Source organism: Dermacentor silvarum, chromosome 8, assembly GCF_013339745.2.
Source record: "Dermacentor silvarum isolate Dsil-2018 chromosome 8, BIME_Dsil_1.4, whole genome shotgun sequence".
Taxonomy (NCBI): Eukaryota; Metazoa; Arthropoda; class Arachnida; order Ixodida; family Ixodidae; genus Dermacentor; species Dermacentor silvarum.
Window position 1 is genome coordinate 66,827,419 of NC_051161.1, and position 15,761 is coordinate 66,843,179.

Genomic DNA, 15,761 nt, shown 5'->3' on the forward strand with positions numbered 1-15,761 from the left:
CATATTTTCGCTAAAAGATTGAATTCTGAACTTTTTCGTGGCAGAGCCAAGATTTGATTATGAGGTATGCCTTAGCGGGGCATTAATTTTGACCCCATATGGTTGTTTAGCGTGCACCTAAATCTAAGTGCACACGAGCGTTTTTGCATTTCGCTCCCATTTAAATGCGGCCGCCACGGCTGGGAGCGAACCCACGACCTTGAATTCAGCGGCGCTATGGCCAATCAAAATGTAAATAATCATATAAGTGTGCGATAGCCGGGCGCAGTGTTGCCACAGGCAATAAGGAAACAGATCTTTGCTCGAAAAGTCAATAGAAATCACTTCGTTAAACAAACTTTTGCCGGCACGGATCCAGTGGTTACTGTTATTCCACATTGTGCCATTTGCGAAGCAATAACACAATACAATTACCTGCAAAAGTATTGGCGTGGTACGTAGTTTGAAAAAACCACACAGCGTACGGCTAATCTTCAACAACATAACTATTAAAAAGATGCCTATTCCATTCTTCAAAACAGTTTTGTAGGGTCCTCAGATGACATCTAGTACCTGAAATCTGAAGTGTTCAGCCGTGTTTATTTGGACTATGTTTAATCCTACAAAAAAAAAAAAAAAACGCGCACATATTGTTCGTTGCTTGTGCGCAGTATATAAACGTTGATCGTGCTTTAGCAGTTATCCATTGAAAGCGTAGTAGCAGAAAGTAGCAGAAAAAGCTTGAAGTAGTAGATTTCACTATTGTTTATCTGGAAGACGCCAACAGCAGTTTATTCTGAAGCTTCATAACTGAATCATTCAAAAATTAAAAAAAGAAGAATGAGTAGATCTACAGATAAATCAGTAGCTGTGTCGACACTGCTTTAATGTTAAACGGTAGATTTGATTGTAATACAGATAGAGAGTCTTTATGTGAGAGAGAGGGGGGAGAGAGAGAAACATCTCGTGCCCTAACGTTACCTTCATGGTCATGAGGCTGCTGATTGAGAGAATCGGTTCAACCCAGTCGAAGAGGGCCTTGTACTCGTCCTCGTGCATGGAAATCAGTCTCCTGGAAAGAGGAAACTAGTTTTCGCATCACGCTTGGCCGTCCGAAACACAACACTCAACGTAGAACATGCACGCGCACAGTATAAAATGATATGTTCTTTTGTGTCATCGTTTTTGTCATAGGCGAAAAATTAAAAAGAATAAAGTGTGAGGCAGAGGTTCGTACGCTCGACTCGCGTATGAATCGTCAGTGCAGTATGTTACCAAGACACACTATCCACGCAATAACGGTGGCGGCCTTTGGTACCCCTGTACTGCCTACTCTGCCGCCTTCAGGATATTTGACTGCTGCGTCTTTCAGAAAACTAACTGTTTGGGAGAAATTTGCGAAGCCCTCCAACTTTCTCGTCGACCCACTTGAAAACATGTCCGCCTTTTCTGGCGCAGCTAAAAGGATTCCAAGCAGAAATTTGAGATATATTTGACAAGGTTACGGTATAGGCTAGCTTCCCTCAATTTTTATTCACCCGGATCTAGACCGGCGCTGTCCCATTTTTGTCACTTCTGTGACAGCAGTGAGTACCAAAAACGTTTATATTCCTTATTTTCGAAGTTGAAGTTAATTGATAACAATGAATCAACGGGTACATTGCATGTAAACATACGAAAAGAGGTCCCATAAGGCCAGGCTGATGTGGCACCTTTTATAAGCGGTTACATAAATGGCAGAATGCAGAAGCAATTGTGAATTATGTAGCAACTGCAATAGTAGTTCAATTATACAAATTTGGTGCTTTTTCTTTGTCTTCAGTTCAATACAGTTATTCAATAAACAAATACGCAGAGGGAATACAAAGAAAAACAACAGCAAAAAGTGAGACAGCACAATGAATAGTCCGTCAAAATGGTGGAGTTAAATACTGTTGAAGACGCATAGAAATAAAACCTAATAAATTTCAAGAAAGTTTAAAGAATGTAGGTCACTGCTTGTGTTAAGAACAAGGAACTTAAGAGGGACCTTTAGCTCGGGAGATCCTATCTAAATACGTTGGAACGGAAAAATCGCTTGCAACCAGAGAACAGAATTTGATTAGGTTTGTTGCATTAAAAAACTAAATCTAGGGAGGGTAGGAAGCGTATTTTTTTATTTAGGCTGTCAATATTTTACAAATACTGCTGAAAAAAGCAAAATTGTAAAAAGCTCAATTATCGCGTTTACAATTATGTAATCAGCAATCAAAATGATCTCATAATTCTTTAAACTACACCTAATAATACATCAAAAGAGGAAAAAATTGATGCGTGATAGACCGCTTTGAATTATACCGTTAATGTGATGGTATATTACTTGTAAATCATACCACTAAATATTCTAACAGTAACGCGTAAGCTGTAGATTCATGTGTTGAATTTGTCCGCCTTAGATGCACTAACAGAGACATTTTACAGAACTGCGATATTTATATTTTCGGCGCAAAGTTACAGATTTGTAAACATTGTAGTTCAACTTTTTTTTTCTTAACCTTACCACTTTCGGGCATTTTTGCAATAACTTCCAGGCCTTAGATAAAAATTCTGCTTCCTAGGGTCACTGCAATCTAACGCTCTCTGTGAAATGCAACAAATTTAATTCTACTCGGTACAGCGGTTGTATCACAAAAGGATTTCTGCATTTTACATGTATTTGAATACGGAAATCGCAGTGGGCCTCAAGCTATACCGTGTAGACTCGTGTAAGGGTCGAACTTTTTTTTTTTCACAATTTTGACGAGGTGCGGCCCTTACATGGAACCGAACCGTTTGGTTCACCGCTACTAGATGGCTCTAGATACTATATGGAGCTACTAAATGGCTCTCGCCCTCTAGTAGCGGCATGCGGAAGTACGCAGGGCGCGAAAATTTGCCCAGGCGCGCACGCGGCTATGGACCATCGAACGCGATTGCTTCTCCACTGGAACTTTGTTCATCAAATTTTGGGCTGCCAAGTTGGGGGTGCGGCCCTTACACGGGTGCAGTTCTTACACCAGTCTATACGGTAGTTTCCTTTTACCTTTCGGCAGATAGGCCTCAACATGCTACACGTCCGGTGAATCTTTCTCTTTGCACCTCGTAGGCCTTAACCACAGGGACCTTTTTAATGCGATCTTCAAATTCCTGTGCGGGACAATGTTGCTTCCACGCCAACACCACTATCATTCTTGTTCGTTTATTATGGAAACTTATTCCCGTATTATTGCCGTTCTGCGAAATGCTTGCATCGATTACTTTCATTCACTGCTTCGTTCTTTTATGCTTGACTTCATATTTGTTTATTTCCTTTCAAAGTCCCATATGCCCACGCATATAGTTCTGGCTAGCAAAAATAACCCGTGTTGCCCCAAATGCAGGCACAATTAAAATGAAAAGGTTATGGTATACATACTCACAGGAAAGGGATGAAAAAGAGTTGTAACCGCGCATGCAAATACACACATTGTAGCTCTCGTTGACGCCAATTTTATTGAGTGAATGAATAGGGGATTTGATGTTTAGCCATGCTAATGTACCCTGCCTCCTTGCAGGCGATCCGCACTGCATGGGGTACTCAAGTGCTGTTCAGTTCTTTCAGGCTAACTTGAGTGCTATTTTCCTCAATTTCGTATTTAAATTACTTCCGTCATCTGTGCTCTGATGAAATTAATTGTTCTTACAGTCGCACCAGACAGCGCTTCTTACGAGACATGCATATATGATGATCAGTCTGACTGGTGTTGGGGTCTTACTTGAGGGGCTTGGCGTACAAGTTGAAGACGCCGCTGAGGTCTGCGTTGTACTCTTTCTCGGATGTGGCGAGTTCCTCGACGATTCCCAGGCGGCTGTCAAAACCTTCAAGGAGAGAGTCAGATAATTGTTTAGACTAACTTGTTGGATCTAACGACTCACGGCCTGTGCTCGCTACACGACCGCTTTTTTGGTTTTTGTTTTTCCATATCCCACCCCATCACAATGTGGCCGACGTGACCGCGAATTGAACCCGCGACATTGTGCTCAGCAATAGAACGCCATAGAGAGAGAGAGAGGGAGGAAAGGCGGGGAGGTTAACCAAAGGCAAGTTTCCGGTTTGCTACCCTGCACTGGGGAATACAGGGGTTGGAAAGAGAGTAAAGAGAGAGAGAGAGAGTGCATGAGACAGTGCGGCCCGTAAATTAAAGTTAACTAAATGAAAAGCCACAGCTTACGTAGAGGATACTGAATCACAGCTTCAGCACTGTAATGTGATAGGAGTATTTCGAACCCAAGTATAACACACAGCAATTTCGTTTTCTTTCTTTCTTTCTTTCTTTCTTTCTTTCTTTCTTTTCTTTCTTCTCTTTTTTTTTTCCTTTTTGCCGCATCGATGCATTTCGTCGTGAAACTTTCTACACAGAGTACTACCTTCCGTTCACAATAAATAAGGGCTTCCGCGCAATTATTTACTCGAAGCACATCTGCCCGCAATCGAAAAAAAAAAGGCATATGTACGCAACATAAAATTGGAATAAAATCTTTGCCTTTAAGAGTAGGACGCGATAGCGTTATCGGGACCCGTTCGCATCGCATCGTTCGCATACGGCAAGTAGGCTTCATTCACTGAAACACTGAACGTAGGAAAGCCAGCTTACAAAGACCAAGATTACACCGATCCCCTAAAAGTCTGTTTCACTTTTAAACTGAAGTACATTGCTGGAAAGACGTTTTTCCAGGGGAAATATAAGTGGTCTTGTATTAAAATGTGAAGGCCCTAGCACCTTTTTTATTATTTTATTATTTGTTTACTATTGCCCCGACGCGCGCAGGTCTAGTAGAAATGCTGGAAAAGAGGTTTGTGTTCGAGTTTCCTCGTAGCAGAATTAGGTTTTCTCATACATTCAAATTACAATTCGACGACGATTGGTAAACAATCCGACGGCGAATCCGACGCCGTATTGTAAAGTCGTACTTTACCATTTTCTGACGGATTTCACTGTGAGAAATTCATTTTTTGTTCACTAAAACCTTGCACCACGTGGAGGGCCTGCGCAGTCGATGTGGTTGGATGATATTTCTCCGCAACCCGCGATCACACGCCGGTTGCAGACGCCGGATTTTCTACGACACGGGATTTTCTGCGACATATTCACGCTATCGCGTTAATATGCAAATGCGGCCAGCTAAAGGTGCATTAACACACATAAGCAGCTTTTTTTTTTTCCTTTCTACTCTCGTGGACTTGACACAAACTAAGGTTCCCATCCTGTCTGTACCACCAAGCGCTCGATAAACAAGCATGCACGTTCTTACATAATATCTGATACCGCCTGGCCAATCAATAGCCAATCAATGGCTAATCAATAATCGATCAATATTAAGTAATTCCGGAAAATGCTGGGGATGACTTCGTAGTGCTTAGCCTAGCCCAAATACGTAGCCAATACCTTGCGATAGCCAATCCATAGCCAATCAATAGCTAATCGATAATCGATCAACAATAAATAAATTCCGGAAAATGCTGGGGATGACTTGGTAGTGCTTAGCCTAGCCCAAAAGCTAGGGCTAGCTAGGTGCCCATCAGCTCAGCTGTCTCTTTAGCATTGCGCCTCCAGTGCAAGTACGCTAGTTTCTTGTTTTTTTTTTCCTTTAAATGCTACCAAAGATTTTTGACAACACAGCTTTAATATCAGAAAATTACAGAAACTTTGACTCATATTCCTACTTTCATCGCACGAAAGAATGAAGTTGTGCTAGTATGTCCAAGAAAGGCACGGAAGTTCCACTACACCGCACCACTCCGGTGCAGTGCGGTGAAACTCATCGAGAATTTGTAAATGCCAAGTGCAAATGAATATTATACTCTTTCCCCATGAGTTCTCCATGAATGACCCCGTTCTTGCCGTTTTTCACGGTTACGCACCTTTCTTATTAGAGGAATGGCCGATTGAACGAGGCAGCTGCAACATGCCGCGCTCCGTGGTACAAGCTACTTGCGCAAGCAAAGCGCCAAACGCGATCCCCCGAAGACTCGCAGACGCTGGCGCCATCTCGCCGAAGCTGCCGCAGACACGCTTGCGCAGGCACTCCGGCGCGAAATTCAAACGACGCAAAAACAGGTTTCGACAAAGCCATGCGGCGAAGCGTCCTTTCAGGCAATAAACGTTTGAGGAGGAAGAGGGCAGCTCCTATGCGGAGGGAGCAGGAAGGACGACTAGGAATGGCACCTCTTTATCAACGAGAACAAACTTGCGAATAACAGTTACAAAACAGGACACGCTGGTTAGCCTCCCTAATATCTGGATCATTGAGAGTCTGGCCGCCATTTTGCAGGAAAGCGTTGTCTTTCGGAAGTTAAAATACGCTGCCTTTAGACAAGGCCAAAGTCCCCCCGATAGCTCGGCCTTTATACACTCGAATTGCTTGTTTTAAGCACCTTTTCCCTGGTCTTGCTAAGCTGTTAAAACCAGACTACCTCTCGCTTACCCTGGGTACAAGATACGCGTATATCCCTATTTATGCGTATATTTTGCTAACAATAGCCAAATTAAGGGTATATACCCTTGTGAGCGCACTCGCGCCACCCTCAAATGATCTAGAGGTTGATCTCTGTAAAAGGTTGCTTTTGGTTCCTTTAAAATAGTGGTCATTTGCTGATGGCATGAATAAAAAAAAATGTAGGCGCCCTTTACGTGGCGCCGGCTACTCAATGCCACAATGTGAACGAAATATTAAAGAAGTTCAAGCAGTTCAAAGGCACTGCACCAGCACTATCCAACTTCAAAGTAAAGCTGACCCTAGTCAGGATACTCAATAAAAAGGGAACTAATAGCCTCATTGATGAAATCAGAGACAGAGAGAGAGAGAGAGAACTATGGATAAAAAAGCCGGCAGATCCCACGCTCTGTGGGAATCGATGTTATGCGAAGCTGTGTGCGGTGAGCCTTTCATGTTAACGAAACGACCATGAGAGCACTAAGACGTAGGCGGCTAGATAGATAGATAGATAGATACTGTCAAAGTAGCAAATGTTCGCCAAGAAATGCTTCGCATTTAATAACAGAACAGGCACCTTTGAAATCACAGGAGCTCCCATCTGAGGAACGTCCATCCCATTTGCTTGGATTCGCGCTTAAAGCGAGAGGATTTCAAAAAGGAACACGTCTAAGTGGAGGATCCCTATTTCTTGTTTTGATTTTTTTATAGCCTTCATACCGCTGTTATACGGCGTTCGTGAGATGAGCAAAAGTCCCCCGCGGGAATTCAGCCCGAGCGAAGCGGTGCGCCTCAATGCCTCCCCACATGTGCGCCGAGTTGCATAATATTCCGCCACGGTTCCGTTGCTTCAACCGTGGTGCAGTGGTTATAGCACTTGGATGAAAGTTTGGAACTCCGCTCGGAAAGTATATTTGCATTTTTCCTGCAGGGGCATTTTTCCACGAAAAACACACGGCGTGCGAGACATCCCTCAACGAGGACGACATTTATAATCCCATAAGTGGCTACATGCATTAATGAAGAACATGATGATGATGATAATAACAAGCGGTATGGTGAGTGGGAAAACCCGAGAGGCTCGCCACGCTCACGAGGTCAGTCGCAGCGAACGCCATTTAGCAAAAAGAATGCGAGTGGCGGCGGTAGCCTAGCACGCCCATCCCATCACAAAATCCTTCACTGTCACATCAGTGCCGCTGTCCGGTTAAACTGCAACACCTTTTCTCACGAGGCGTGGGCGCGAGCGCCGAAACGCGCTAATGTCTTGGCCGTCGAGCGCCGCTTCGCTTGTCGGTTTATATTTTCTTTCTCTCAGCGGTGGCCGGCCGTTCCTTGTGTTTTGCATCCTGCCGCCGTAACGCCCACGCAGCTAATCACGCTTCCGCTTTCACTTAGTAAGCGCGCGTGACACTTTCTCCACCACTCTCCGCGCCCTGTCCGTTATAGGCGTAGGCGACTTACCGACCGCGTGCCTTAGCCCCCCCGCCTCCGACTCCCCCACCCCACTTCTTTCCCGCACACATACAATCACCTCTTCTTTTCTTTTTGACTTCATAGCTGCATCTGCTCTTTCTTGTTTTCTTTCACTCTATACAGGTGCTTTACGGGCAATCATTGACCGTGCCACGGTGAAATTATAACAAGACGCGATTACGGTCCCTGTGCAGAGAAGCCTATGAACTGCGGAAGGATTCAAAAGCGGGCAAGTTGAAACCTATTCATTAGTGAAGAACAAGAACATTTGTATTAGTCAGCCACCTGTGTCCCTATAGCGAACGGTGAGATCTTGTTCACTGATCGCTCGTGAGTGTATGATGTCTTTTTACATGTAATCCAAACGACTTCAATGATTACATTGAATATAACCTTTTTCTTCAAATAAAAACTTTCAGCTGTTAGACCAGCGCTTGTCCTATGTTCTTCCTCGTGTTCCCTTTGTGTGTGCGCTGCCCAAGAATGGAGAAGCCCACGTTCTGCACATAACACAAGGACTGTGTGTTACAACGTTACGGAGATGTCGCGGCTTTCTTGCGAAAGCGAGGTTTACGGCGAAAGCATAGAATTAAAGCGAAGAGAGAACCAACATGGCACTCCCCGAAATCTGACGGCCGCTAGCGCCCTGATTATTGCCGGTTGTGAATGCGCTAGCTTGCTGTGCGTATACAATCGTTCCGCGTGCGTTTCTGTGCAGGAGAAACGTTGGTGCTCCCTGGACTGATGGCGCAATTTTATTCACAATCATGTTTCTTTAGCACTGGGTGCGGGAAAGGGGAAAAAAAGCAGGAAAAACATAAGAAAAAAATTCAGAGCCCTTCCACTACTCTGAAGATGGAAGCCAGCGAAGCTGTGACTATGGCGGGTCTGCTATAGTGAATATTGCTATAGTGAATTTATATATTATCATTATTGACTATATTGAGCGTATTCAGCATGTTCGTCAAAGAGCAAGGACACCGGCATCTTGTTTTTGCCAGGCGCGATGGCCAAGTAGTGCGTTTGCTGCGCCAAGTCCGTCCCATCGTCATGGACTAGCGTATGAGCCAAAGTGTTCATAGCCGCGGCGTACTGCAGGGCTTCGTCAGGCTCCTGATGTCAGGTTACTGGAAGATGTGGTTAAACGAGCGTCCGTCCCATAGCGAGTCCAAAGGGGAAGTGCTGATAACAGCACTTGCGCGATCTCTACGTCACGAGACAAAGGGGCGCAACGATTGGTGGGACGTGCCGCCGCCGAGTATCGCGACACTTGTGAAAGAGGCATTGGCGGTGGCGAGGGGTATAACAATGGGCCATCCATCTTCCGTTTTGACACATCTGCTAGGGCACGTGCAGCTGGCGGGAAACCGCCACGCACATGGAGCCTAAAATGATCGATCCACTTCCGGTCTATCTACTGCCGTTGCTGGACGCGATCTCCTGGAACCTAGCCTTTAACAGCTTCGCTGTGAAATAATTTATTTGAGGAAAAGCAGGAAGGCCGTAAGGCCAGAGCTGGCCTGGAGCTGACCTGGAAGGCCAGAGCTGGCCTGCTACTCTGCAGAGAGGAAAAATGAAATAGGACAAAGAAGAGTGATGAAAGATGATGAGGGCAGGAGGAAGCGATGTATATATACAATAACCACGAAACAAAGTGGTTTCATTAGAGTCTCGGGCCTAGTCAGGTGCTCTGGAAATAGTCTAGAACAGGCCTTGCCATAGTTGTTTTTTGTTGTTATGTAGCCACACATTGCAGCCAAAATAAAACCCCCCGACAACTGTTGCAAAACGCATAACTACATATTCAAAAAATGGGAACAAACCATCGGAGGTTGTTAACATTAAAATATAGCCCACCGGTATGCTACTGAGATAATTCAGTGGCGTGCACTTGCTTGGTTAGCTCCATTGATGATTGCTATGAGGCGCGTGGGTGCTTTGACACTGTCTCCATGATCGAGTCCTTACAAACCCCATTAAAGCTCCAGGGGTCGTCGCGTCTAATTCGTATCCTTCATTGTGCGCCTGTCTAATCTCGAGCTGCGAACATGCTCTGGTAACCATGCTCTGGCAACCAAGCACTGGAAACCAAGCTCTGGAAACCAAGTAACATGCTCTGGCACGGCCGCTGGATAAAAAAAAAAGGACTTTTCTTTTTATCCAGCGGCCGTGGCTCTGGAAACCAAGCAAGCTCTGGCAACCAAGTAGCGTTAAAAGCCTTGCGGAAACGCGTATTGTGCACAGCTATCAGGGTCGGCCCACCTAGACACTGCCTTTGAATACGCTACACGTCTTCGGGATCAATAGTTTACTCGGCCAGACAGCCGTCCACACAAAGTGGAGGAAAGGGCAAAAGAAAGCTTTGCCTGAAAAGTGCTTTGTCACTGAAGAACCGGAGTCCGTTGAAAGAACTCTGCTGGTGACTATAGTTGGTGGCAACCTAAGAGTAAAAGATGATATGTACGCTGTCCAACTGAAACACAATTTGTATATATTTGCCAGCCAATTAGGTTCGCTTATTCCCGTTACGTCAAGCGGTTTTGAGCGTCTATAGACCTTTTCACAAACAGACGTTTGAGCAGCGCCATTGCCCGACACGGGCGACGTCTAGCGTCAGAAATGTTATGCCGCCATTTTGGACTGTGCGTATTGCGAGAGCAGGCCAGCCGCACTTCGGTTGTGTGATCTTCACCGTGCACTATTTCGATCGTTTTCTTCTGCTTCGCTTGTCTTGTGCCGCTTGACGTGTTACATGTTTCACGTGCTCGCGTGAGCGCTCAGTGTAGTGTACCATGGCAACAGCAAGTCCAGCCAGTGGATGTGGTGTTTCGTCGTCGGTAGCGGCGGCAGCCGCGTCTGCTTCGTCGAGACCTGGCGTGCTAATCAGCGGTATATTTCATTGTTATTGCTGGGCACATGTGACCGCATCGTCGATTGCATCTGATCACCATTACGTTTCGCGGTTGAGGGTTGCCTCATTTAGCGAAAGCAGGCGCGTAAGGTACGTAGCTGTCGGGCAATGCGTAGAACCACGCGCCGGCGGCCCGACGACGCGTGTCAATGGTTGGTAGATTTGCGGTGGTTACTCCATACGCTTCCGACGCAACTGAACAGCTCAATCATGCAAAATTGATTGGATCTGGTGCGGTGCAGGATGCTTTTAACCAAATGTCAAAGCATAAGCGCGGCGATCGAGCAGCGCGGTGCCTGCAGCGAACCGACGCGCGACAGTGATCACAGATGCCAGCGCAACTGATACAGCCCAGGTGCTGGATTTTTATTTTTAGTATTTAGTAGTTATTTATTTATACATACTGTCAATCCCAATAGGGATTATAAGAGGGCTTGTTATAAAGATACATTTGTTTACCTATTTTTTACGTTTGTTTACCTGGAATGGCTTTTCTTTCGAATTTCTGAATTAGGAACAAGCTTCGCTCACGGTGAACCTTAACGTAGATCGTGCGCGAAGTTTGTATTGAAGATATCGCGTACGGCAAGAATTGTTCGTGTGCGCTATCTCTGAAGTGAAATAAGCCAATTGTATCGCAGTGTTAGGGCTATCTCTGCTCTTTATATTGTTCCCCTTACACCGTCTCACTGTGCTATGTTCATAATAAAGTAATGTCGAGTCTTAACAATTGTCGAATAAATACATATGCATATGAGTGTAAACCACCACTGACCGTGAGTGAAAGGCGCTTAGTGGTCAGCGAAGCGGTCACTGCACGCACGTAAGTAGACAGTTTTAGTTTAGCGTTAGCGTAATAGCGGGGTTACGGGAAATAGCGTTACCGTTCCGCAGCGAAATTTGCAGAAAGAGAGTTTTAGTATAGTGTGATAGCAAAGTTTACGTGCGGGACGCTATTCCATTACGCTTTGAATTTCGCATACATAGGGCACCTAATTCTATGTGTGTGTGCGTCCGGAAAGTGCGATAGGCAGCGCAATGGCAGCCAGGAGCGCGTTGTATTTTTAATTCACATGTCCGTCGATCTGCAACTTAACAGACAAGCAGTACAAGCTGTCTACCATAGCCTCCGAAATCCTTCCATCTCAGAGGCCATATGCAGTCGTCGCGCCTATCTCTCGAGTTTATCGACGGGTGGCGCTAACAACTCAGAGAAATTTTTTTTCGTTAGGCTTAGGCGCGTTCGAAACGAAAATCTATCTTGAAAACTCCGCTAAATTATCCATAAAAACATATTGTCGATCCTGCCTTAAGGTAAGCGAAAGCGATTTACGCAGTCATTTCCTACCAACGAAGTGAATTATTCAACAGCAACTCCAAATTCAGTTCGAAGCGGGCGGCCGGGACCGCCGCCATGTTTTACGTACACTACGTAAACACGCTAACACGGTAACGTTAACTCTGAGAAATAGCGTGCGCACGGTAAACGTTATGGGTCGTTTAGCGTTCTGCGCATGCGCATTTCTATCCCGCTATTCCGGTACGCCCGCTATTCCGGTAACCACGCTAAACTAAAACTGTATAGTATTTCACTTGATCGACTGTGCGAATAATTTTTTTTTTCGTTACTGTTATTCTTGCAAGCATGATGCTATTGTCCGCCTACCCATGCGAATACCGTTTTTTACGTTCTTACTAGACAGTTTTAGTTTAGCGTGGTTACCGGAATAGCGGGCGTACCGGAATAGCGGGATCGAAGTGCGCATGCGCAGAACGCTAACCGACCCATACCGTTTCGTGCGCACGCTATTTCTCAGAGTTAACGTTACCGTGTTAGCGTGGTGTACGTAGTGTACGTAAAACATGGCGGCGGTCCCGGTCGCCCGCTTCGAACTGAATTTGGCGTTGTTTTCGTAGAATTCACTTCGTTCGTAGCAAATGACTGCGTAAACGGCTTTTGCTTAGTCTCATGCCGCTTCGCCGAGAGAGTGTTATGGCTAATCTTGAGGATTCGAACCACGGTGTAAGAATAACGAGAGGTGCTGACAATCTCCCCCCAACGCGTGCGAAAGCGCCGCTCGCTCGCGTCCAGATTATGTTCGGCTTGGTTGCAGCTGGTTCGGCGCTGTCGTAGAGGGCGCTGCGGTATGCGGTCCCAGCCTTGGCGGCAAGGCGCGTGCTGCCGCTGCTTCGTCTTCCTGCTTGCTTGTGCGGTTGCGCTGTTTTGAAGGCACGATTTTTGTTCGCGTTCCTTTCATGAGCTTGTGCTTGGGTATTGTCGCCACGGGCCCTCGACGAAGGTGGCAGCGGCCTTCTGAGGGGCGTTTGAAATGGCTAGAAAGTGCTTCGTTCCGAACTGCAATTCTGGATACCTGACTTATGCGGAGCGTGTGCCTTTACTCAAAGCGCCGTCCGACAGTGGTCGTCTAGAGCAGTGGCGCCGTGCAAATCTGAGGGCACACCGAGCTCTAACGCCTACCGACCATGTCTGCACCAGCCATTTTTCAGAGGATACGATATCGATGGCATATTGTCACGACGTCGAAAGCTCGAGGGACAAACGAAACGGACTTGTCGGCAGAGGCAGTATCAAGAACGGATGGTTTTAAAATAGCGCGCGCTAGTCACTGCTTCTTCTTATTCTTGCTATGTTTTTCATAAGTGCCGATGTGTCTTATGCCATCGTCATCGCCGCGCTAGACACGTGACAATATTACGCGGAACGCTCGATAAAAGGATTCCCACCTTATTTCCAAACTGTCCAAAGAACCTCACACGGTCAAATAAACCTCGAAAGCCGCTGCGGAAGAGAGAACCTCCTGTGTGCCGCAGTAGTTAGTGCAAATTTTGCTGCATGTAAAAGATATATACTAGGTGGTTTACTATCATGCACCAAGATTGGAAAATATGTAAATGTCACGTAGCTGGACAGAACCAAGGTAATGTTGTCTGCCGTCGCTTGGAGATACTGAGATTATATTTTTATTCCGCTTAATTACATAATTATTTTCGTAATTGATTAATGAACTCTTTTAATGTTATAATTGGATAAAAAGTATGAACAAGAGAATTGTACAGCAGCGTGGAAAACTCCCAATATAACTTTCTGTTGCTCAATACGTGATACATAAAAGTGTTTTCCGAGCGTGAACGAAACCCGCGAATACAGCAATATTGCCGCGCGACTGGCTGCTCGAGGCACTTTGCGTGTATTCGTGAGCTTCTTACATGCTCGGAAAAACACTTCTACGTAGCACGTATTGAGCAATACAAAGCTGTATCGGGAGTCTTTCATGTTGCTCTACAATTTTCTCATTGACACTTTTAATCTAATTGCAATAATTGAGAAGTTGATCAATAAATACGACTAATTATCTAATTAGGCGGAATGTAAAAAATAACCGAGTATCTCCAAGGGACGGCAACAACATTACTATGGTTCTGTCCAGCTACGTGACATTTGCATATTTTGAAATATTTGTGCACCCTGTAAAATACGGCTGTTTTCTGTGCAGATGTGTGCCTGATTTTCAAATTTGTTCCATCCTGGCTACGGAATTTTTTTTTACAATGCGCGTGTGGTGTATATTACACGCTTGCATGTTTTTATACATTTTTCCATTGTGGGAGTGTATGAGACCGCAAGCTTCTGGGATGGTTATCACCTATTAAAATTATCGAGCTGCTTCATGCACAAGTTTTTTCGTATTGTGTCTATGCAAAAAAAAAAAAGGTCTACGGGATTATTGTGTAGTGGGTGTAAGTGTATTTGTGGACAGGCTGTAGCGTGCATTGTCAAACACGCTTACATTGGCACATTATCATATGCAATTTAAGAAAAAAGAAAGTTACCTCTTCTTTTTTAGATCCTGAAAGAGTCACTCAGTCCTCAATGGACGAAAGCCCAATGAATAATATACACGGTCTATGTTAAGTGGAACTGGAATAAAAAAGGCATTTGCTCAGGTTTTCATCAGTAAACTGTGGTAGTGATGCTCTAATTCAAGATAGACGCCTGCCTTCGTCCCGCCTAATAAATTCCCATTTGAAAGAGTTTTTACATAGCTGATGTGCATTCTCATCTTAAGTTCTAACCATGAACAGCCACTTTGCTCTAGTGCATTTCATATCGGAAGCTTACGCCGTTTCATTTCTTAATTTATATCGCGGCACATTGAATTCGCGCAACGATGATTGAACGGTTTTCTGAGTGTGAATGGAAGCAGCGATAAGCATGAAATACGTTTTCTGGTGCAGTCACTATTTTCTTCTGATCGAGGGGTAGCACGTGGGCTAACACTATCATTTTTTTATGCTTGGATGAACGGCTAGACCGGACGAAACAAATTGCGCGCGCGAGGGTAACTTCAGTGGGCTTTGAGTGCTGCCCGATTGAGCCGTGTTCACGTCATCCACGCCCTGCACAAGGAACCTTCATGTTAGCGAAGCCTGGTACACTTATCACTTCAATGTGAAATAACGATTTTTTTTCGCGCTCTGAGATTTACTCACTCCACTATGAACGAAAATTTAGCGGAGGCAGAGGAATGCCAAGCCGCCGGCGCCGCTAAGCTGGGACCGCTGGCCGCGGCGCCCTCTGTCTGCTCGCAGCAGAGCTACTCGGTGCGCCCGCGCGCGGCCGAACATAATCTGGACGCTCGCTCGCGCGCAGTGTCAACACCTAAATATTCTTCCACCGTGATTCGAACGCACCTAAGCCTAACGAGAGAAATTTTTTCTGAGATGCGAGCGCCATCTATCGCTAAAGTCGGGAGATAGGCGCGACGACGGCATATGGCCTCTGAGATGGGAGGATTTCAGAGGCTATGGTAGACAGCTTGTACTGTTTGTCTGTTTCGTTGCAGATCGACGGACATGTGAAGTAAAAATACAGCGCACTCCT

General features: G+C 45.4%; 1 protein-coding gene across 2 annotated transcripts in view; it reads right to left on the reverse strand.

Annotated features, from left to right (window-relative positions):
* LOC119461370 (rho GTPase-activating protein 20) overlaps positions 1 to 15,761 on the reverse strand; it is a 683,025-nt gene that overhangs the window by 494,894 nt on the left and 172,370 nt on the right. For both annotated transcript variants that reach the window (XM_049672559.1, XM_037722657.2), the window contains 2 exons: positions 3,753 to 3,855; positions 961 to 1,051 (listed from right to left, as the gene is read on the reverse strand). In XM_049672559.1, the coding sequence (XP_049528516.1) occupies positions 961 to 1,051; positions 3,753 to 3,855 (194 nt within the window). The remainder of the gene's footprint in view (positions 1 to 960; positions 1,052 to 3,752; positions 3,856 to 15,761) is intronic.